General features: G+C 51.6%; 1 protein-coding gene across 1 annotated transcript in view; it reads left to right on the top strand.

Annotated features, from left to right (window-relative positions):
* The first annotated feature begins 10,745 nt into the window (after positions 1-10,745).
* The window catches only part of tsr1 (TSR1 ribosome maturation factor), a 45,111-nt gene continuing 33,121 nt past the window's right edge, over positions 10,746-22,735 (top strand). Inside the window, exons 1-5 of the mRNA XM_063031193.1 lie at positions 10,746-10,878; positions 12,553-12,656; positions 17,820-18,036; positions 19,226-19,360; positions 21,867-22,279. Of these exons, the coding sequence (XP_062887263.1) occupies positions 10,755-10,878; positions 12,553-12,656; positions 17,820-18,036; positions 19,226-19,360; positions 21,867-22,279 (993 nt within the window). The 5' untranslated portion in view covers positions 10,746-10,754. The remainder of the gene's footprint in view (positions 10,879-12,552; positions 12,657-17,819; positions 18,037-19,225; positions 19,361-21,866; positions 22,280-22,735) is intronic.

Genomic DNA, 22,735 nt, shown 5'->3' with positions numbered 1-22,735 from the left:
TACTGAGGTAGCCTCCACTGCTTCATTGGGCAGAGAATTTCACAGACTCACCACTCTCTGGGAAAAGCAGTTCCTCCTCCTCTCCATCCTAAATTTACTCCCCCGAATCTTGAGGCTATGTCCCCTAGTTCTAGTCTCACCTACCAGTGGAAAGAACTTTTCTTTCTCTATCTTATCTATCCCTTTCATAATTTTATATGTTTCTATAAGATCTCCTCTCATTCTTCTGAATTCCAGTGAGTATAGTCCCAGGTGACTCAATCTCTCCTCATAGTCTAACCCCCTCATCTCTGGAATCAACCTGACAACTCTCCTCTGCACTTCCTCCAAAGCCAGTATATCCTTCCTCAAGTAAGGAGACCAGAACTGCACACAGTACTCCAGGTGTGGCCTCACCAGTACCCTGTACAGTTGCAGCATAACCTCCCTGCTCTTAAATTCAATCCCTCTAGCAATGAAGGCCAACATTCAATTTGCCTTCTTAATAGCCTGCTGCACCTGCAAACCAACCTTTTATGATTCATGTACAAGCACTCTAAGAACCTCTGCATAGCAGCATGCTGCAATTTTTTTTTGCCATTTATATAATAATCTGCTCTTTCATTATTCTTTCCAAAGTGGATGGCTTCGCATTTACCAACATTGTCCTCCATCTGCTAGATCCTTGCCCACTCACTTATAATATCTATCTCTCTGTCTCTGGACTCTCCATAACTTCTGCACAATCTGTTTGTCCACTCAATTTAGTATCATCAGCAAACTTCGATACACCACACTCGGTCCCCTCTTCCAGATCGTTAATGTGCATCATGAACAGGGGCCCAGCACCAGCCCCTGCGGCCCAACGCTCACCACTGATTGCCAACCAGAGTAACACCCATGTATCCCAATTCTCCACTTTCTACTGGTTAACCAATCCTCTATCCATACCTGAAGCCAATCCTGAAATGTTGGGTGTGTGTCTTCAGGCTCCTGTACCTCCAACTTGATGGTAGCAATGAGAAGAGGGCATGTCCTGGGTGACGGGGGTTCTTAATGATGGACGCCTCCTTTTGCGGATATTTGTCATTCAAAATCAAACTGTGAATTTCTGTGGGTGTCTGCAACTCCAATTCCCAATCCAAGTCTGAGGCCGAAGCTGCGATCACTGTGTCCTGGCGTTAGAGGAGTGTGTGTGTGTGTGTGTGTGTGTGTGTGTGTGATTGAGTGTGTGTGTGTTTGTGTGTGTGTGTGTGTGTGTGTGTGTGTGTGTGTGTGTGATTGAGTGTGTGTGTGTTTGTGTGTGTGTGTGTGTGTGTGATTGAGTGTGTGTGTGTGTGTGTGTGTGTGTGTGTGTGTGTGTGTGTGTGAGACAGAGAGTGTGTGTGTGTGTGTGATTGAGTATGTGTGAGTTTGAGTGTGTGTGTGTGTTTGTGTGTGTGTGTGTGTGAGACAGAGAGTGTGTGTGTGTGTGTGTGTGTGTGTGTGAGACAGAGAGTGTGTGTGTGTGTGTGTGTGTGAGACAGAGAGTGTGTGTGTGTGTGTGTGTGTGTGTTTGTGTGTGTGTGTGTGTGTGTGGTGTGTGTGAGTGAGTGAGTGAGTGAGTGTGTGTGTGTGTGTGGAAGAGGGGAATGGGGGTCTGTTTTGCTGTTGTGTTGTGTGTTGTTGTACTGAGCACTGTCAGTATGCTGTATGGGCACAGGAACTCAGACTGCCGCCAGCACACCTCTGGGTGTGTTGGTTGTTAATCCGAACGATAGATTTCTCTGTATGCTTTGATGCACACATGATAAGTGTGGTAAACCATGTATATATGTTGTAACTCGGCTACCTGTCTGGACACACCCCTCTGCTGACTGCCCCTGTGGCTCCTCCCACAGATTCCTGTATAAAGGTGTTTGCCTTGCCCCTCCCCCTCAGTCCGGGGGCAGACACTCACCATGCAGGTCGTATTGTACAGCGAATAAAAGCCTTTCAGTATTTTACCCAACCTCAGTCTTTTGGACTAATTGAAGGTGCTTCAATTTTATTCGCTGTACATTTTAAAACATGGAACAGGCCCTGAGACCAGAAAAATTAGACCTCGATCCGCAAATGCCTGACGCTGGAAACGCTTTCGAACTCTGGCTGGCCTGCTTCAAAGCGTATCTAGAGGAGATTAAAGCGACCGACCCCGTAGCGAATTGCAGAGTTCTACTCTCCAGGGTCAGTCCACGGGTCTATTCACTGATCAGAGACCAGCCGAACTACGACAGCACGATGAACGCACTCAAAAGACAATACCTGCGGCCGATAAACAGCGTCTATGCGCGACATTGCTTAGCGACATGGCAACAACGGTCTGGGGAATCGAGTGCTGAGTTTGTCCAGGCCCTACGGACGCTCGTGCGGGCCTGCAATTGCCAGGAGCTGACGGTGGTGCAGCATGCAGAACTCCTAGTGAGAGGCGCCTTCGTTACGGGGACCAGGTCAGTGTACGTGCGCCAGCGGCTGCTGGGAAAAGCCGATCTTACCCTAAGTTTGGCGATGGAGCTGGCTGATACGTTGGAGGCCGCTCTGCATAACTCCGAGGCTCTCCAGGCACGCGATACCCCGATGGCCTCGTGGGCGCCGCAGACCCTGCAACCCGCCGGCGAATCGACCTCGGCTGCAGCCAGTCGTGAGTCCGCGAAGTGCTACTTCTGCGGACTGGAGAAGCACCCCCAGAAACGCTGCACGGCCCGACAAGCTACCTGCTCCAGCTGTGGAAAGAAGGGCCACTTCGCCAAGGTCTGTAAGTCCAAACCGCGAGCGGGATCGAGCAGCGCCACGTGCGAGTCGTGGAGGTCGCCTTCTTCCCTGCACACTGCCACCACATGCGAGACATGGGGGCCGCCATCTTCCCTGCACGCCACTACCACGTGCGAGACATGGGGGCAGCCATCTTGGTCGGCGCCACCTCCCATCACCTACGACCAACGGGTGCTCACAGGGCACCCCACTGCGCCGGACCAAGACAGTGACTCAACCCTGGCCTCCGTGACCCTTGACCAAAGCGCTCCCCACCAGCTCGCAAGGTCAGTGATGGACATCCTGGTGGAGGGGCACAGGACAAGCTGCCTGTTTGACACAGGCAGCACGGAGAGTTTTATCCACCCGGCCACGGTGCAGTATTGTGGACTCATGATACGGCCAGTAAGTCAGAGGGTCACCATGGCCTCCAGGTCGCATACAACAGACATCCGGGGGGGGTTGTGTAGCGACACTAGTGGTGCAGGGCACAGAATATCGGGACTTTACGTTACTGGTCTTGCCTCAACTGTGTGCCCCTGTGCTATTGGGGTTGGACTTCCAGAGCCACCTGAAAAGCGTGACAATGAAGTATGATGGGCCCCTCCCACCAATTACTGTCATAAATCCCCAGTTTTGTAGGGATATGTCACGTACCCCGCTACTGACCACACACACACACCGACCCGCGCATCCCACCCAACACCATGCCAACTGCCGCACTACCGACACCACTTGCGGCCTCTCTACCCTCAAGATCCCTCCCCCACCGCTGTTCGCCAACCTGACCCCCGACTGTAAACCTGTGGCAACTAAAAGCAGGAGGTACAGTGCGGGGGACAGAGCCTTCATTAAGTCGGAGGTGCAGCGGCTGCTCAGGGAGGGGGTCATTGAGGTAAGCACAAGTCCTTGGAGGGCCCAAGTGGTCGTTGTTCGGAACGGGGAGAAGAATAGGATGGTCGTGGACTATAGCCAGACCATCAATAGGTTCACGCAGCTCGACGCGTACCCTCTACCCTGCATTGCGGATATGGTCAATCAGATAGTACAGTACAAGGTGTACTCGACCATAGACCTAAAATCCGCTTACCATCAGCTCCCCATCCGCTGGGAGGACCGCCCTTACACTGCCGTCGAGGCGGACGGCAGGCTTTATCAATTCCTGCACGTCCCCTTCAGTGTCACGAATGGTGTATCTGTCTTCCAGAGGGCAATGGACCGGTTGGTGGACCAGTGCCAACTGAAGGCCACGTTCCCATATCTGGGTAACATCACCATCTGCAGTCACAACCGGCAGGATCACGACAACAACCTCCAAAAATTTCTCCAAGCGGCCAAAGCTTTCAATCTCACCTATAACAAGGACAAGTGTGTATTCGGGACCACCCGACTTGCTATCCTTGGGTGTGTCGTGGAGAATGGAGTCATTGGCCCTGACCCCGACCGTATGCGCCCCCTGTTGGAACTCCCTCTTCCCAATACCCTCAGAGCCCTCAAAAGGTGCCCGGGCTTCTTTTCATATTACGCCCAATGGGTCTCTAACTATGCAGACAAGGCCCGCCCCCTGGTCAAGTCCACCACATTCCCCCTCTCAGCCGAGGCCCGCGTGGCCTTCAACCGCATAAAAGGGGACATTGCCAAAGCAGCAATGCATGCGGTGGATGAGGCCATTCCCTTCCAAGTAGAGAGTGACACCTCCGACTTTGCGCTGGCTGCTACCCTCAACCAGGCAGGAAGACCAGTGGCGTTCTTCTCCTGTACCCTTCAAGGCCCTGAAATTCGGCACTCCGCAGTGGAGAAAGAGGCCCAGGCCATAGTGGAAGCTATAAGGCACTGGAGGTACTATCTTGCCAGCAAAAGGTTCACCCTGCTAACTGACCAGCGCTCAGTCGCGTTCATGTTTAATAATCAGTAGCGGAGCAAAATCAAAAATGATAAAATTCTGAGGTGGAGAATCGAACTCTCCACCTACAACTATGACATCATGTACAGGCCTGGGAAGCTCAACGAGCCCTCCGATGCCCCATCCCGGGGAACATGCGCCAGCGCGCAGATCGACTGGCTATACGCCTTACATGTAGACCTTTGCCACCCGGGAGTCACCCGGCTTTTCCACTTCGTGAAAGCCCGGAACCTGCCTTACTCCCTTGAGGAGATCAGGATGATGACCAGGGACTGCCAAGTCTGCGCAGAGTGCAAACCGCACTTCTACCGACCCAAAAAGGTAAAACTCATCAAGGCCACCCGCCCCTTTGAGCGACTGAGTGTTGACTTTAAGGGCCCCCTTCCCTCCACCGACTGCAATGTGTACTTTCTTAACGTTATCGACGAGTACTCGTGGTTCCCCTTTGCCATCCCCTGCCCCGACACCACTACCACATCAGTTATAAAAGCCCTGCGCAAGCTCTTCACTCCGTTCGGATACCCATGCTGTATCCACAGTGAGAGAGGGTCCTCGTTTATGAGTGACGAGCTGCGCCAATATCTACTGGCTAGGGGAATTGCAACCAGTAGGACCACGAGCTATAATCCCCGGGGGAATGGACAGGTAGAGAAGGAGAATGGCACAGTGTGGAAAGCCACACTCTTAGACCTCAGGTCAAAGGGACTGCCAGTCTCTCGCTCGCAGGAGGTCCTTCCCGAGGCACTCCCCTCCGTCCCCTCCCTGTTATGCACAGCCACCAATGCCACCCCTCATGAGTAGCTCTTTTCTTTTCCCAGAAAATCGACCACTGGAACCACCCCACCGACTTGGCTGATGTCCCCGGGGCCAGTGCTGCTCCGGGAACATGCGAGGATCAATAAATACTCCCCAATAGTCGAGAAGGTTCACTTACTTCATGCGAACCCCTAGTATGCCTATGTGGTTTTACCTGATGGGCAGGAGGACACGGTCTCCATCCGCGACCTGGCGCCCGCAGGAGCTCTGGGCCCCTACCCTGAACACTCCGTGGTGATTATTGACCCCGTACCCACCAATGTATGTACCTACGAGACACTGTGCACCCCAAACCCTACACAGACACCACATGACACTCCCATACCGGGCGTGACACACACGCACGGGGGATTACCGACGCCTAACGTGCTAACACCTGAAGTCAGGCCGGAGCCAGCACAACCGCCATCGCCGGTGCTACGTAGATCACAGCGACGGACTCGACCGCCTGATAGACTTAACCTGTAAATATACTTCTTGTAAATATTGTCAGTCACTTCACCCCGCGGGACTCTTTTAAAAAAAAGGAGGGGTGAATGTGGTAAACCTCATATATATGTTGTAACTGGGTTACCTGTCTGGACACACCCCTCTGCTGACTGCCCCGTGGCTCCTCCCACAGAGTCCTGAATAAAGGTGATTTCGCCTTGCCCCTCCCCCTCAGTCACTCACTGTGGAGGTCATATTGTACAGTGAATAAAAGCCTTTCAGTATTTTACCAAACCTCAGTCTTTTGGAGTAATTGAAGGTGCTTCAATAAGCAAACATGAATCTTGAGAAAATGCTGGAGACTTTCAGCAAGTCAGATTGTGTCTGGTGAAAGAGCCAATGTTTCAGGTTAAAACCCCTTCACCAGAACTGAGAGAGGTACGTCAGCTGGCAAGGAAGGCAAATGCAAATTCAGTTCGAGAAGACTAGAATATACAAGCAAGGACGTAATGCTGAGGCACTAGTCGAACCACACAGAGTACTGAGAGCAGTTTTGGGCCCCTTGTCTAAGAACAGATGTGGTTGCATTAGAGAGGGTTCAGAGGGCACTCAGGAGAGTGATTCCAGGAATGAAAGGAACACACATCAAAGTTGCTGGTGAACGCAGCAGGCCAGGTAGCATCTGTAGGAAGAGGTACAGTCGACGTTTCGGCCCGAGACCCTTCGTCAGGACTAACTGAAGGAAGAGTGAGTAAGAGATTTGAAAGTGGGAGGGGGAGGGGGAGATCCAAAATGATAGGAGAAGACAGGAGGGGGAGGGATGGAGCCGAGAGCTGGACAGGTGATTGGCAAAAGGGATATGAGAGGATCATGGGACAGGAGGCCCAGGGAGAAGGAAAAGGGATGGGCGGAACCCAGAGGATGGGCAAGGGGTATAGTCAGAGGGACAGAGGAAGAAAAAGGAGAGTGAGAGAAAGAATGTGTGTATAAAAATAAATAACGGATGGGGTATGAGGGGGAGGTGGGGCATTAGCGGAAGTTAGAGAAGTCGATGTTCATGCCATCAGGTTGGAGGCTACCCAGACGGAATATAAGGTGTTATTCCTCCAACCTGAGTGTGGCTTCATTTTTACAGTAGAGGAGGCCGTGGATAGACGTGTCAGAATGGGAATGGGATGTGGAATTAAAATGTGTGGCCACTGGGAGATCCTGCTTTCTCTGGCGGACAGAGCGTAGGTGTTCTGCAAAGCGGTCTCCCAGTCTGCGTCAGGTCTCGCCAATATATAGAAGGCCAAATTGGGAGCACCGGACGCAGTATATCACCCCAGCCGACTCACAGGTGAATTGTCGCCTCACCTGGAAGGACTGTTTGGGGCCCTGAATGGTGGTAAGGGAGGAAGTGTATGGGCATGTGTAGCACTTGTTCCGCTTACAAGGATAAGTGCCAGGAGGGAGATCGGTGGGGAGGGATGGGGGGGAACGAATGGACAAGGGAGTCGTGTAGGGAGCGATCCCTGCGGAAAGCAGAGTGGGGCGGGGAAGGAAAGATGTGCTTAGTGGTGGGATCCCGTTGGAGGTGGCGGAAGTTACGGAGAATAATATGTTGGACCCGGAGGCTGGTGGGGTGGTAGGTGAGGACCAGGGGAACCCTATTCCTAGTGGGGTGGCGGGAGGATGGAGTGAGAGCAGATGTACGTGAAATGGGGGAGATGCGTTTGAGAGCTGAGTTGATGGTGGAGGAAGGGAAGCCCCTTTCTTTAAAAAAGGAGGACATCTCCCTCGTCCTGGAATGAAAAGCCTCATCCTGAGAGCAGATGCAGCGGAGACGGAGGAATTGCGAGAAGGGGATGGCATTTTTGCAAGAGACAGGGTGAGAAGAGGAATAGTCCAGATAGCTGTGAGAGTCAGTAGGCTTATAGTAGACATCAGTAGATAAGCTGTCTCCAGAGATAGAGACAGAAAGATCTAGAAAGGGGAGGGCTGTGTCGGAAATGGACCAGGTAAACTTGAGGGCAGGGTGGAAGTTGGAGGCAAAGTTAATAAAGTCAATGAGCTCAGCATGCGTGCAGGAAGCAGCGCCAATGCAGTCATCGATGTAGCGAAGGAAAAGTGGGGGACAGATACCAGACAACAGGAATTCTGCACATGCTGGAATTTCAAGCAACACACATAAAAGTTGCTGGTGAATGCAGCAGGCCAGGCAGTATCTCTCGGAAGAGGTACAGTCAACGTTTCAGGCTGAGACCCTTCGTCAGGACTAACTGAAGGAAGAGTTAGTAAGAGATTTGAAAGTGGGAGGGGGAGGGGGAGATCCAAAATGATAGGAGAAGAGAGGAGGGGGAGGGATGGAGCCAAGATGAGGCTTTTCATTCCACGACGAGGGAGATGTCCTTTTTTAAAGAAAGGGGCTTCCCTTCCTCCACCATCAACTCTGCTCTCAAACACATCTCCTCCATTTCACACACATCTGCTCTCACTCCATCCTCCCGCCACCCCACTAGGAATAGGGTTCCCCTGGTCCTCACCTACCACCCCACCAGCCTCCTGGTCCAACATATTATTCTCCGTAACTTCTGCCATCTCCAATGGGATCCCACCGCTAAGCACATCTTTCCCTCCCCCCCCCCACTTTCTGCAGGGATCGCTCCCTACGCGACTCCCTTGTCCATTCGTCCCCCCCCATCCCTCCCCACTGATCTCCCTCCTGGCACTTATCCTTGTAAGCGGAACAAGTGCTACACATGCCCATACACTTCCTCCCTTACCACCATTCAGGGCCCCAGACAGTCCTTCCAGGTGAGGCAACACTTCACCTGTGAGTCGGCTGGGGTGATATACTGCGTCCGGTGCTCCCGATGTGGCCTTCTATATATATTGGCAAGACCCGATGCAGACTGGGAGACCGCTTTGCTGAACACCTATGCTCTGTCCGCCAGAGAAAGCAGGATCTCCCAGTGGCCACACATTTTAATTCCACATCCCATTCCCATTCTGATATGTCTATCCATGGCCTCCTCTACTGTAAAGATGAAGCCACACTCAGGTTGGAGGAACAACACCTTATCTTCCGTCTGGATAGCCTCCAACCTGATGGCATGAACATCGACTTCTCTAACTTCCGCTAATGCCCCACCTTCCCCTCGTACCCCATCCGTTATTTATTTTTATACACACATTCTTTCTCTCACTCTCCTTTTTCTCCCTCTGTCCCTCTGACTATACCCCTTGCCCATCCTCTGGGTTTCCCCCCCTCCCTTGTCTTTCTCCCTAGGCCTCCTGTCCCATGATCCTCTCATATCCCTTTTGCCAATCACCGTCCAGCTCTTGGCTCCATCCCTCCCCCTCCTGTCTTCTCCTATCATTTTGGATCTCCTCCTCCCCCTCCCACTTTCAAATCTCTTACTAACTCTTCCTTCAGTTAGTCCTGACGAAGGGTCTCGGCCTGAAACGTCGACTGTACCTCTTCCTAGAGATGCTGCCTTGCCTGCTGCATTCACCAGCAACTTTGATGTGTGTTGACAGATACCAGAATAGGTTTGGAACATAGATTGTTCCACAAAGCCAACAAAAAGGCAGGCATAGCTCGGACCCACACGGGTGCCCATAGCTACACCTTTAGTTTGGAGGAAGTGGGAGGAGCAAAAGGAGAAATTATTAAGAGTAAGGACTTATTCCGCTAGACGGAGCAGAGTGGTGGTAGAGGGGAACTGATTAGGTCTGGAACCCAAAAAGTAGCGGAGAGCTTTGAGACCTTCCTGGTGGGGGATGGAAGTATATAGAGACTGGACATCCATGGTGAAAATAAAGCGGTGGGGGCCAGGGAACTTAAAATCATCGAAAAGTTTAAGAGCGTGAGAAGTGTCACGAACATAGGTCGGAAGGGATTGAACAAGGGGGGATAAAACCGTGTCGAGGTATGCAGAAACGAGTTCGGTGGGGCAGGAGCAAGCTGAGACAATAGGTCGGCCAGGACAGGCAGGTTTGTGGATCTTGGGTAGGAGGTAGAAACGGGAAGTGCAAGGTGTGGGAACTATAAGGTTGGGAGCAGTGGATGGGAGATCCCCTGAGTGGATAAAGTCGGTGATGGTGTGGGAGACAATGGCCTGGTGCTCCTTAGTGGGGTCACGATCGAGGGGTAAATAAGAGGAGGTATCCGCGAGTTGTCGCTGTGCCTCGGCAAGGTAGAGGTCAGTACGCCAGACTACAACAGCACCCCCCTTATCGGCAGGTTTAATAATAAGGTTAGGATTAGTGCGGAGGGAGTGGAGAGCAGAGGGTTCGGAGGGAGTGAGGTTGGAATGGGGACAAGGTGCGGTGAAGTCGAAACGGTTGATGTCCCGTCGGCAGTTGGCAATAAAGAGATCCAGAGCAGGCAGAAGACCAGAGCGGGGAGTCCATGAAGAAGAGGAGGGTTGAAGATGGGAGAAGGGGTCATCGGTGCCGAAGAAGACCTGAAGACTCAACTCACACTCTCTCTCTCCATCGCTATTCAACTAAATACCACGAACTGAACTGAACTGAACTTTACTCAGCATCGTAAGACTGTCCTTTTACCCCTAGACTTGAAGAAGCTTGGTTTTTTCATACATCTATTTCCACTCACTGATTTACCTACTTATATATAATCATTGCTAACCTGTTTGATTTATCTTCATTTATATTACTGTATTGCGTAGTTACTAATAAATATTAGTAGTTTATAGCAATACTGGACTCCAAAGAGTTTTCCATCTCTGCTGGTTCTTTATTCCCGTCACGGGGGACGCGACACTCGAACGAAGAAAAGGCTGGAGGCGCCCGTCAGTCCTCCGGCATCCCAGGGTGCAGCGCGCCAGGTCCCTTCTTGCCGTCGCTGGCGATGGCGATGGCGGGCGGCATGGGGCAGCAGGAGACGCATCGGCCCGGTTCCCTCAATCGGCCCAAGAAGGCGCACAAGGCGGGGCGGCACCGTACCAAGGGCGCGGTGGAGCGGGCGAACAGAGGTAGAGGGGAAGGCCTGGTCCCGGGACTCTGGAGCCCCCTGATCCTCGGTCCCCGTCCCTCTCCCCCCGACCTTCTCTCCTCGATCCCCCGTCCCTCTCCCCCCTGATCCTCGGTCCCCCGACCCTGTCCCCTCGGTCCCCGACCCTGTCCCCTCGATCCCCCGTCCCTCTCCCCTCGATCCCCGTCCCTCTCCCCTCGATCCCCCATCCCTCTCCCCCCGATCCCCCGTTGATCCTCGGTCCCCGTCCCTCTCCCCCCTGATCCTCGGTCCCCCGAACCTGTCCCCTCGGTCCCCGACCCTCTCCCCTCGATCCCCCGTCCCTCTCCCCTCGATCCCCCATCCCTCTCCCCCCGATCCCCCGTCCCTCTCCCCCCTGATCCTCGGTCCCCATCCCTCTCCCCTCTGATCCTCGGTCCCCCGTCCCTCTCCCCCCTGATCCTCGGTCCCCCGTCCCTCTTCCCCCTGATCCTCGGTCCCCGTCCCTCTCCCCTCTGATCCTCGGTCCCCCGTCCCTCTCCCCCCTGATCCTCGGTCCCCCGAACCTGTCCCCTCGGTCCCCGACCCTCTCCCCTCGATCCCCCGTCCCTCTCCCCTCGATCCCCCATCCCTCTCCCCCCGATCCCCCGTCCCTCTCCCCCCTGATCCTCGGTCCCCGTCCCTCTCCCCTCTGATCCTCGGTCCCCCGTCCCTCTCCCCCCTGATCCTCGGTCCCCCGACCCTGTCCCCTCGGTCCCCGACCCTCTCCCCTCGATCCCCCGTCCCTCTCCCCTCGATCCCCCATCCCTCTCCCCCCGATCCCCCGTCCCTCTCCCCCCTGATCCTCGGTCCCCATCCCTCTCCCCTCTGATCCTCGGTCCCCCGTCCCTCTCCCCCCTGATCCTCGGTCCCCCGTCCCTCTTCCCCCTGATCCTCGGTCCCCGTCCCTCTCCCCTCAGTCCCCCCTGATCCTCGGTCCCCCGTCCCTCTCCCCCCTGATCCTCGGTCCCCCGACCCTCTCCCTCCGGTCCCGGTCCCTCTCCCCTCTCCCCTCAGTCCCCCGTCCCTCTCCCTCCTGATCCTCAGTCCCCCGGCCCTCTCTCCCCTGATTCTCGGTCCCCCTCTATCCCCCGACCCTCTCCCCTCGGTCCCCCTTTCCTCTCCCCCCGATCCTCGGTTCCCTGTCCCCCTCTGCCCTCCGTGGCCCAGCCCCTCATCCTTCTTTCCTCTCTCGTCTTACCCTGGCCTCTCCCAAATCTAACCACAGCCAGCACACGTTCCTTCTCAACCCTCAATGTCCTTGCCCTCACCCCCAACAGCCTCTTGTCATCCCTTCCCACTCTTTCTCATCACTGTCTCCTGACTGAATCACTACTGGTTCTCAATTTCCACCTGCATCTGCCCTCAGCTCGCCCCCCCCGCCCAATCAGTCTTCTCCATTTCTTACCAGTCTTGCACCATAGCACCCAACTCTCAGATCCTTCTCCTCCAGCCAGGTACTCCTTACCCACTGGCCCCTCCCTGCTCCTTTCTCACTAAAAGCCCCACTCCACCTCCCCAGCTACCCTTGAAGCCTGACTCCTGCTTTCCTTTTACCACAACACTCTAACTCCTGGATCGACCTCCACGCCCCAGTCCCAGCCTTGCTACTTCCACCCAGCCCCTGTCCTGTGCTGATACTGTGCTGTGTCCACAGGCAGAGTTGATGTGAAGGTCGTTAGTAAGAAAGCGAATAAGGACCAGCGGAAACACGACAGGAGGCATCATGCCAGCCAGCGGCGGCAGCAGTGTAGAGAGGCGGTGAGTCAGCCCCGTTATCGCACCAGCTCAGCCAACGTTACAACCCTTAAGATTCTCCAACAAGAATCCAGGTTTGAGTCTGCCCAGGACTCAAGTAAGAGAAGGTCGGATTTATTTGTTACACGTATATTGAAACACAGAGTGAAATGTGTCGTCTGTCTCAATGACCAACACAGTCTGAGGATGTGCTGGGGACAGCCTCAAGTCAACTCACTTTTTATTGTCATTTCGACCCTAACTGCTGGTACAGTACACAGTAAAAATGAGACGACGTTTTTCAGGACCATGGTACTACATGAAACAATACAAAAACTACACTGAACTACGTAAAACAACACAAAAACTACACCAGACTACCGACCTACCCAGGACTGCATAAAGTGCACAAAACAGTGCAGGCTTTACAATAAATAATAAACAATAGGCACAGTAGAGGGCAGTAGGTTGGTGTCAGTCCAGTTCTGGGTATTGAGAAGAAGAAACTGTTACATACTCTGGTCGTGAGAACCCGAATGCTTCGGTGCCTTTTGCCAGATGGCAGGAGGGAGAAGAGTTTGTATGAGGGGTGCATGAGGTCCTTCACAATGCTGTTTGCTTTACGGATGCAACATGTGGTGTAAATGTCTGTAATGGTGGGAAGAGAGACCCCGATGATCTCAGCTGACCTCACTATCCGCTGCAGGGTCTTGCGATCCGAGATGGTGCTATTTCCGAACCAGGCAGTGATGCAGCTGCTCAGGATGCTCACAATACAACCTCTGTAGAATGTGGTGAGGATGGGGGGTGGGAGATGGACTTTTCTCAGCCTTCACAGAAAGTAGAGACGCTGCTGGGCTTTCTTTGCTATGGAGCTGGTGTTGAGGGGCCAGGTGAGATTCTCTGCCAGGTGAACACCAAGAAATTTGGTGCTCTTAACGATCTCTATGGAGGAGTCGTCGATGTTCAGCGGAGAGTGGTCGTTCTGTATCCTCCTGAAGTCAACAACCATCTCTTTTGTTTTGTTCACATTCAGAGACAGGTTGTTGGCTCGGCACCAGTCTGTTAGCCGCTGCACCTCCTCTCTGTATGCTGACTCATCGTTCTTGCTGATGAGACCCACCACGGTCGTGTCATCGGTGAACTTGATGATGTGGTTCGAGCTGTGTGTTGCAGCACAGTCGTGGGTCAGCAGAGTGAACAGCAGTGGACTGAGCACACAGCCCTGGGGGGCCCCCGTGCTCAGTGTGACGGTGTTGGAGATGCTGCTCTCGATCCGGACTGACTGAGGTCTCCCAGTCAGGAAGTCTAGGATCCAGTTGCAGAGGGAGGTGTTCAGGCCCAGTAGGCTCAGCTTTCCAATCAGTTTCTGAGGAATGATTGTGTTGAATGCTGAACTGAAGTCTATGAAGTGTCTTTTTTGTCCAGGTGTGTTAGGGCCAGGTGGAGGCTGATGGCAATGGCGTCGTCTGTTGAACGGTTGGGACAGTACATGAACTGCAGGGGGTCCAGTGAGGGGAGCAGCAGGGTCTTGATGTACCTCATGACGAGCCTCTCGAAACATTTCATGATGATGGATGTGAGAGCAACGGGACGGTAGTCGTTGAGGCAGGACACTGAAGACTTCTTCAGCACGGGGACAATGGTGGCGGCCTTGAAGCACATAGGAACGATGGCGCTGCTCAGAGAGATGTTGAAGATGTCAGTGAGAACCTCTGCTAGCTGGTCTGCACATCCTCTAAGCACACTGCCAGGAATATTGTCTGGTCCAGCAGCCTTCTGTGGGTTGACCCTGCACAGGGTTCTCCTCACATTGGCCATGGTAAGACACAGCACCTGGTCATTGGGAGGAGGAGTTGTCTTCCTCACATCTGGGAGGGAGGCATCACCAGCTCAGGCAGGTGGTGTTACCTTGTAGTTGGTGATGTCCTGAATGCCCTTCCACATGTGCCGCTGTCCTGGAAGTGGCTGTGGATTCACTGGGTGTGTGCACACTTTGCCTCTCTGATGGCCCGGGACAGTTTGGCCCTCGCTGTTGTTAGGGCTGCCTTGTCACCTGCTCTGAAGGCGAAGTTACGGGTCTTCAGCAGCGCACAAACCTCCACGGTCATCCATGGCTTCTGGTTAGCGCATGTAGTGATGGTCTTGGCCACAGTGACGTCATCAATGCACTTGCTGATGTAGCTAGTCGCTGATGCTGTGTACTCCTCTAAGTTGGTAGAGTCGCCATCGGTTGCAGCCTCCTTGAACATGTGCCAGTCAGTGTGCTCAAAGCAGTCTTGAAGAGCAGAGATGGCTTCTGCTGGCCAGGTTTTCACCTGCTTCTGAACTGGTCTGGAGTGTCTGACGAGCGGTCTGTATGCTGGGATTAGCATAACAGAGATGTGGTCAGAGTAACCGAGGTGGGGGAGGGGCTCCGCCCGGTACACGTTGGGAATGTTTGTGTAAACAAGGTCCAACGCGTTCTCCCCTCTTGTTGCAAAGTCCACATACTGATGGAATTTGGTTAAAATCTCCGGCGACAATAAACAGTCCATCAGGGTGTGCGTTCTGCAGTTCGCTAATAGCCCCATACAGTTCACAGAGCGCCTCCTTAGCATTAGCGCTGGGGTGAATGTACGCCGACTATAAGGACAGTGGTGAATTCCCATGGCAAATAAAATGGTCTGCATCTAACAGTCACAAACTCCACTGGCGATGAGCAGTATCTGGAAACCAGCACAGAGTTCCTGCACCATTCCGTATTGATGGAAACACACAAGCCGCCACCGCGAGTCTTACCAGAAAGAGCTGCATCTCTGTCCTCTCGAAACAAGACGAGCTCGTCCAGCTGAATGGCGGCGTCCGGGATTCCATCGGACAGCCACGTTTCTGTGAAAACATACGCACAGCAGACTCTGTACTCCCGCCGAGTATTTCGTTAGAGTCGGATGTAGTCCAACTTATTGTCCAGGGAGCAGACATTGGAGAACAGAATGGACGGGAGAGCCGGCCGGCTAGCGTTTGCTTTATGCCTCGCTTCCATTTCATAGAAACATAGAAACATAGAAAATAGGTGCAGGAGTAGGCCATTCGGCCCTTCGAGCCTGCACCGCCATTTATTATGATCATGGCTGATCATCCAACTCAGAACCCAGCCTTCCCTCCATACCCCCTGACCCCTGTAGCCACAAGGGCCATATCTAACTTCCTTTTAAACGTAGCTAATGAACTGGCCTCAACAGTTTGCTGTGGCAGAGAATTCCACAGATTCACCACTCTCTGTGTGAAGAAGTTTTTCCTAACCTCGGTCCTAAAAGGCTTCCCCTCTATCCTCAAACTGTGACCCCTCGTTCTAGACCTCCCCAACATCGGGAACAATCTTCCTGCATCTAGCCTGTCCAATCCCTTTAGGATCTTATACGTTTCAATCAGATCCCCCCTCAATCTTCTAAATTCCAACGAGTACAAGCCCAGTTCATCCAGTCTTTCTTCATATGAAAGACCTGCCATCCCAGGAATCAATCTGGTGAACCTTCTTTGTACTCCCTCTATGGCAAAGATGTCTTTCCTCAGATTAGGGGACCAAAACTGCACACAATACTCCAGGTGTGGTCTCACCAAGGCCTTGTACAACTGCAGTAGTACCTCCCTGCTCCTGTACTCGAATCCTCTCGCTATAAATGCCAGCATACCGTTCGCCTTTTTCACCGCCTGCTGTACCTGCATGCCCACTTTCAATGACTGGTGTATAATGACACCCAGGTCTCGTTGCACCTCCCCTTTTCCTAATCGGCCACCATTCAGATAATAATCTGTTTTCCTATTTTTGCCACCAAAGTGGATAACTTCACATTTATCCACATTAAATTGCATCTGCCATGAGTTTGCCCACTCACCCAACCTATCCAAGTCACCCTGCATCCTCTTAGCATCCTCCTCACTGCTAACACTGCCACCCAGCTTCGTGTCATCCGCAAACTTGGAGATGCCGCATTTAATTCCCTCATCCAAGTCATTAATATATATTGTAAACAACTGGGGTCCCAGCACTGAGCCTTGCGGTACCCCACTAGTCACCGCCTGCCATTCTGAAAAGGTCCCGTTTATTCCCACTCTTTGCTTCCTGTCTGCTAACCAATTCTCCACCCACACCAATACCTTACCCCCAATACCGTGTGCTTTAAGTTTGCACACTAATCTCCTATGTGGGACCTTGTCAAAAGCCTTTTGAAAATCCAAATATACCACATCCACTGGTTCTCCCCTATCCACTCTACTAGTTACATCCTCAAAAAATTCTATGAGATTCGTCAGACATGATTTTCCTTTCACAAATCCATGCTGACTTTGTCCGATCATTTCACCGCTTTCCAAATGTGCTGTTATCACATCCTTGATAACTGACTCCAGCAGTTTCCTCACACACCGCTTACGACGTCTCCACCTCCGGCCACCGGCATCAGGCGACTCCAAGGTCTGGCAACCCGATCCCCTCAGCAAGCCGAGGTCGCGCAATTTAACCAGCAGATCTTTGTGAAGGTTTGTTTTTGGGTGATCTCTGTATTGTAGCAGTATCTGGCGATGGTAGATAGTCGCTCTGTTATCCATGTGCCCTAATCAAAAATTGTGCCTTAAAATTAAATTTAAAAATTAAATTGAAGTAACACCAGATCGGAAAGGCCGCTGCTGCCGTGCCGCGCTGCCTGCAAGTGTTGCCAAGCTTCTGGCACTAACGTAGCATTCCCACAGCTCATTAACCCAACCCATATATTGTTTAGATTGTTTAGTGTACACAAATGTAAGGAGAACAAGATCATTGTTACTCCTTGCCTGATGCAGCACAAATAAAACACAGAAGCTAATGAGCACCATAATAATAATAAACACGCAATAAATATACATGAGATAATCTGTCTACATTGTACATCCATTAAGTGACACTAGGCTGTTCGTAATGTGACTGACGGGAAATAATAAAGTAGTGGTGGAGTTAGTGGGTGGAGGCGCTGATCGGCCTTACTGTATGGGGAAAGGAACTGTTTTTGTCTTTGTGGGAGGAGGGAGAGCATACAAACTCCTTACAGACAGTGGCGGGAATTGAACTCAGATCGCTGACACTGTGAAGTGTTAAGGCTACCGTGCTGCCCTGTGCACGGAGATGGCCATAGCAGAAGTTGAAGTGTTTGGCACACGTTCCTTCTCCAGGTGCTGACGGAGAAGCGGGGTCTGGGCAGTCGAGACGGCCCCCCACACCTGGTGGCTGTGATCCCCCTGCATGGTGGCATCGGTGTCCAGGATGCCTTGAGGCTGATTTGCAGTGACGAGAAGGCGACTGTGTTTGACGGTGATGGAAGTGGCCAGTGTTTTGGGTTGGTGTCTGCCAGGTTCAAGCGGAGGTTTTACTTTGTACGAGCAAACGCAGGTGAGCAACTGTCTTTACCGATCAGTGTGTCTGTCTAGCATGCAGAAGTTACGAATAGAGGGGATAAAGCTATAACTGTAGTCATGGGGGTGGGGGCCGACAGAAAAGGTGGGAGGTGGAGAAAGCAGTCCTTGTGAGGAGTCATCAGTGGAAAGGTTGAGCAGGTTCAAGTTCCTGGGTGTCAGCATGTCTGAAGTTCTGTCCTGGGTCCAACATGTTGATGCAGTCACCAAGAAGGCACACAGCGGCTCGATTTCATTCGGAGTTTGAGGAGATTTGGTATGTCACCGAAGACACCCAGGAATTTCTACAGATGTACTACGGAGAGCATTGTAACTGGTTACATCTCCGTCTGCTATAGAGAGCTCACTGCACAAGATTGGAAAAAGCTGCAGAAAGTTGTAAACTCAGCCAGCTCCATCATGGGCACCTCACAAAACGCTGGAGCGTCAGGCGGCACCTATAGGGGAAAAAGTACAGTCGACGTTTCAGGCAGAAACCCTTTGGTGGGTGTGGAGGAGTAGATTTGAAAGGTGGTGTGGGGGAGGTGAGAGAGAAACACCGGGTGATAGGTGAAACTTGGAGGGGGAGGGATGAAGCAAAGAGCTAGGAAGTTGATTGGTGAAAGAGACAGAAGGCCATGGAAGAAAGAGGAAGGGGGTGAGGGGAGGAACACCAGAGGGAGGCGATGGGCGGGCAAGGAGATAACATGAGAGAGGGACAAGGGGATGGGAAATGGTGAAGGTGGGGGAGGAGGTAGCATTACTGGAAGTTTGAGAAATTGATGTTCGTGCCATCAGGTTGGAGGCTACCCAAATGGTAATTGTAATGCCTGAAGGCGCACATTCAATGTTTCAGGAACAGCTTCTTTCCCTCTGCCATCAGATTTCTGAATGGTTTGTGATCACTCCCCCAGTGTTCTGTCCCTGTTTTACGCTGTTTATTTTCTCTGTAATTTGTACTGTACTCTATGTAGTGCATTGTGCTGCGGCCGCAAAACAACAACTTTCCCGTGATACGTCAGCAATAATAAACTTGATTCTGGCTGTAAGAAATTGGAGAGGTGTAAATGTGAGGAATTCCCATGAAAGATTTGTGTGATGGGTTCAGTTTGGGCTTTGAGAATTGTGGTTCAGGGCAGTTGTGTTCCGAGCTGAACTTACTGCTCTGCTTTTCTGTTCTATTTTAGGTGACATTCATGCGGTTCTTGACCTGGCCAAGGTAGCTGACACGCTGATGTTTGTACTGGATCCGTATGAGGGATGGGACAGTTACGGGGACTTCTGTCTCTCCTGTCTGCTTGCCCAGGGCTTCCCCAGCCATGGTATGTGGATTCATTTTGGTTCTGCTGAGGACTGGGAGGGTCAGTCATTATATCGACACAGTAGACTGCACTTGCTGGAGATCTGGAGTTAACTCACATAATAGAGCATAGAAATCTACAGCACATTACAGGCCCTTCAGCCCACAATGTTGTGTCAGTCATGTAACCTAGTCAAGAAACTGCCTAGAATTGCCCTACCGCATGGCCCTCTATTTTCCTAATCTCCATGTACCTATCTTAAAAGATCCTATTGTATCCACCTCTACCACCGTCGCTAGCAGTGCATTCCACACACCCACCACTCTGTGTATAAAAAAAACAAACTTACCCCTGACATCCCCTCTGTACCTACTTACAAGCACCTTAAAACTGTATCCCCTCATGTTAGCTATTTCAGCCCTGGGGAAAAAGCCTCTGGCTACCCACACAATCAGTGCCTCTCGTCATTTTACACACCTCTATCAGGTCACTTAACCTATCTATAAGTCTCTGCAGACTCTCTGTATCCTCTGCACAATTTGCTTTTCTACGCAATTTAGTATGATCAGCAAACTTGGATACACTACACTCGGTCCCCTCTTCCAGATCGTTAATGTATATCGTTAACATTTGCAGGCCCAGCACTGACCCCTGTGGCACACCATTCACCACTGATTGCCAACCAGAGAAACACCCGTGTGTCCCAACTCCCTGCTTTCTATCCATACATCACCCCCAACTCTATGCTTTGTTATCTTAAGGATAAGTTTTTTATGTGGTACCTTATTGAATGCCTTCTGGAAATCTAAGTAAATAACGTCCATCTGTTCCCCTCTATCCACTCGTTATATCCTCAAAGAACTCCAGGAAGTTTATCAAACAGGACCTGCCTTTGCTGAATCCGTGCTACGTCTGCCTGGTGGATCCATTTCTTTCCAGATGCCTCACTATTTCTTCTTCAATAGCAGCTTCAAGCATTTTCCTAACTACAGATGTTAAACTAACTGGCCCATAGCTACCTACCTTTGGCCTACGTCCTTTTTTGAACAGTGGTGTGAAATTGACAGTCTTCCAATCCACCAGGACCTGCCCAGAGTCCGGAGAAGTTTGGTAAATTATCACCAAAGCCTCAACTATAACCTCTGCCATTTCTTTCAGTACCCTGGGATGCATTCCATCAGGACCAGGGACTTGTCTCTCTTTCGGCCCACAAGTTTGCTCAGCACTACCTCTTTAGTGATAACCATTGTATTGAGGCCCTCACCTCCCATCACATCCATATTATCTCTCTTTGGCATGTTAGATATGTCCTCCACAGTGAAAACTGACACAAAATAGTCATTCAAAGCCTTGGCCATTTCCTTATTACCCAATATCAATTCCCCCTTCTCGTCCTCCACATTCACTATGGTCACCCTTTTCCGCTTTATATAATTATAAAAATTTCTACAATCGGTTTTTATATTTTGTGCTTGTTTTGTTTTCATAATCTATCTTCCCTTTCTTTATTGCTCGCTTCGTGGTCTTTGTTCCTTTTCAAAGTTTTCCCATTCTTCTAGTTTCCAACTACCCTTGGCAACTTTGTACGCACAAACTTTCCGTTCAATGCTTTATTTCCTCAGTTATCCAAGGTGGGCTCTCCCCATCCTTACTGTCCTTGCTTTTAACTGATATACGCTTTTGTTGAGCACCGTGAAAAATCTCTTTGAAAGTCTTCCACTGTTCCTCAAGCATCTCACCATGTAGCCTGTGCTCCCAGTGTACCCTGTCCAACTCCTCCCTCATCCTGCTGTAGTCTCCTTTGTTTAGGCAAATTACACTTGGAAAGAGTGATCACAGCATGATTGAGTTTCTCAAACAAATGGAGAGTGCAATAGTTCGATCTAAATCCAGTGTATAATGATGGGTTTAGGCATTCAATTCTTCAATGTTTTAAGCCACAAAGAGTATCGTAAGAAATGACAATGAATAGAACATTACAGTACAGTACAGGTTCTTTGGCCCACAACGTTGTGATGACCCTTTAACCTGCCCTAAGATCAACCTCGCCCTTCCTTCCTGTGTAGCCTCCATTTTTCTTTCATCTGTGTGCGTACTTAAGAGTCTCTTCAAAGTCCCTAATATGTCTGGCACAATGTAACATGTAATTACAGTTAAAATTTGGAAAAATAAACACAGAAAATTCTGAAGATGTTGGAAATCCAGAGTAACATGCACAATATGCTGGAAAAACTCAGCAGATCAGGCAGCATTTATGAAGAATAATAAACACTTGGAAATTCAGGATGAGACTTGATCCTGAACTTGTCTGGGACTGCCAACTGTTTATTCCTTTCCGTAGATACAAACCTGTATGCTGCCCCCTTGTGGGAAAGGAAACCGGCTGTGTTTGGATTAAAATTGGCTTCAAGGAGCACCGTGTTGTAGGTTGTTAGAGCAGGACTGACTTCAGGGGGTGTGAACAAATCTGGTAACATGAGTTTCTGTCAGGAGGGTCCCACACCTCTAACTAACTGTTCCTCCGCAGTGTTTGTGGTTCAGGGAGTTAATGACCTTCCCACCAAGAAGAGGGCTGATGCCAAGAGGAATCTGAGCAGGATTTTGGAGCGACGGTTTCTCGACGCCAAGCCCTTTCACCTGGACACTGAGCAGGAAGCCGTTCAGCTCATCAGACACATGGGCGACCAGAAGCAGAGGCAGCTGTCCTATCGACACCACCGTTCCTATTTACTGGCTCAGCACGTGGCATTTGAAGCCAGTGAGGAGAGTGGCCTCGTGGGAACGCTGAAGGTGACAGGCTACGTCCGAGGGAAACCTCTCGATGTCAATAAGCTGGTGTACATTGTTGGACACGGTGACTTTCAGATGAGCCAGGTTGATGGGCCACCTGATCCCATGCCCCTGAACCCCAGAGTCACAAAGAAAACAGCAGGTGCTGAGGTGAGAGCGGATGGGATGGGTGAGGGTTAACCTCCTGCAGGGAGTGAGAGTGGATGGGATGGGTGAGGGTTAACGTCCTGCAGGGAGTGAGAGCGGATGGGATGGGTGAGGGTTAACGTCCTGCAGGGAGTGAGAGCGGATGGGATGGGTGAGGGTTAACGTCCTGCAGGGAGTGAGAACGGATGGGATGGGTGAGGGTTAACGTCCTGCAGGGAGTGAGAGCGGATGGGATGGGTGAGGGTTAACGTCCTGCAGGGAGTGAGAGCGGATGGGATGGGTGAGGGTTAACCTGCAGGGAGTGAGAGTGGATGGGATGGGTGAGGGTTAACCTCCTGCAGGGAGTGAGAGCGGATGGGATGGGTGAGGGTTAACCTGCAGGGAGTGGGAGCGGATGGGATGGGTGAGGGTTAACCTGCAGGGAGTGAGAGCGGATGGGATGGGTGAGGGTTAACCTCC

The sequence above is a fragment of the Mobula hypostoma genome, chromosome 23, assembly GCF_963921235.1.
Source record: "Mobula hypostoma chromosome 23, sMobHyp1.1, whole genome shotgun sequence".
NCBI lineage: Eukaryota > Metazoa > Chordata > Chondrichthyes > Myliobatiformes > Myliobatidae > Mobula > Mobula hypostoma.
The sequence above is the reverse complement of the archived record's forward strand: the minus strand, read 5'-3'. Positions and strand labels throughout refer to the sequence as shown.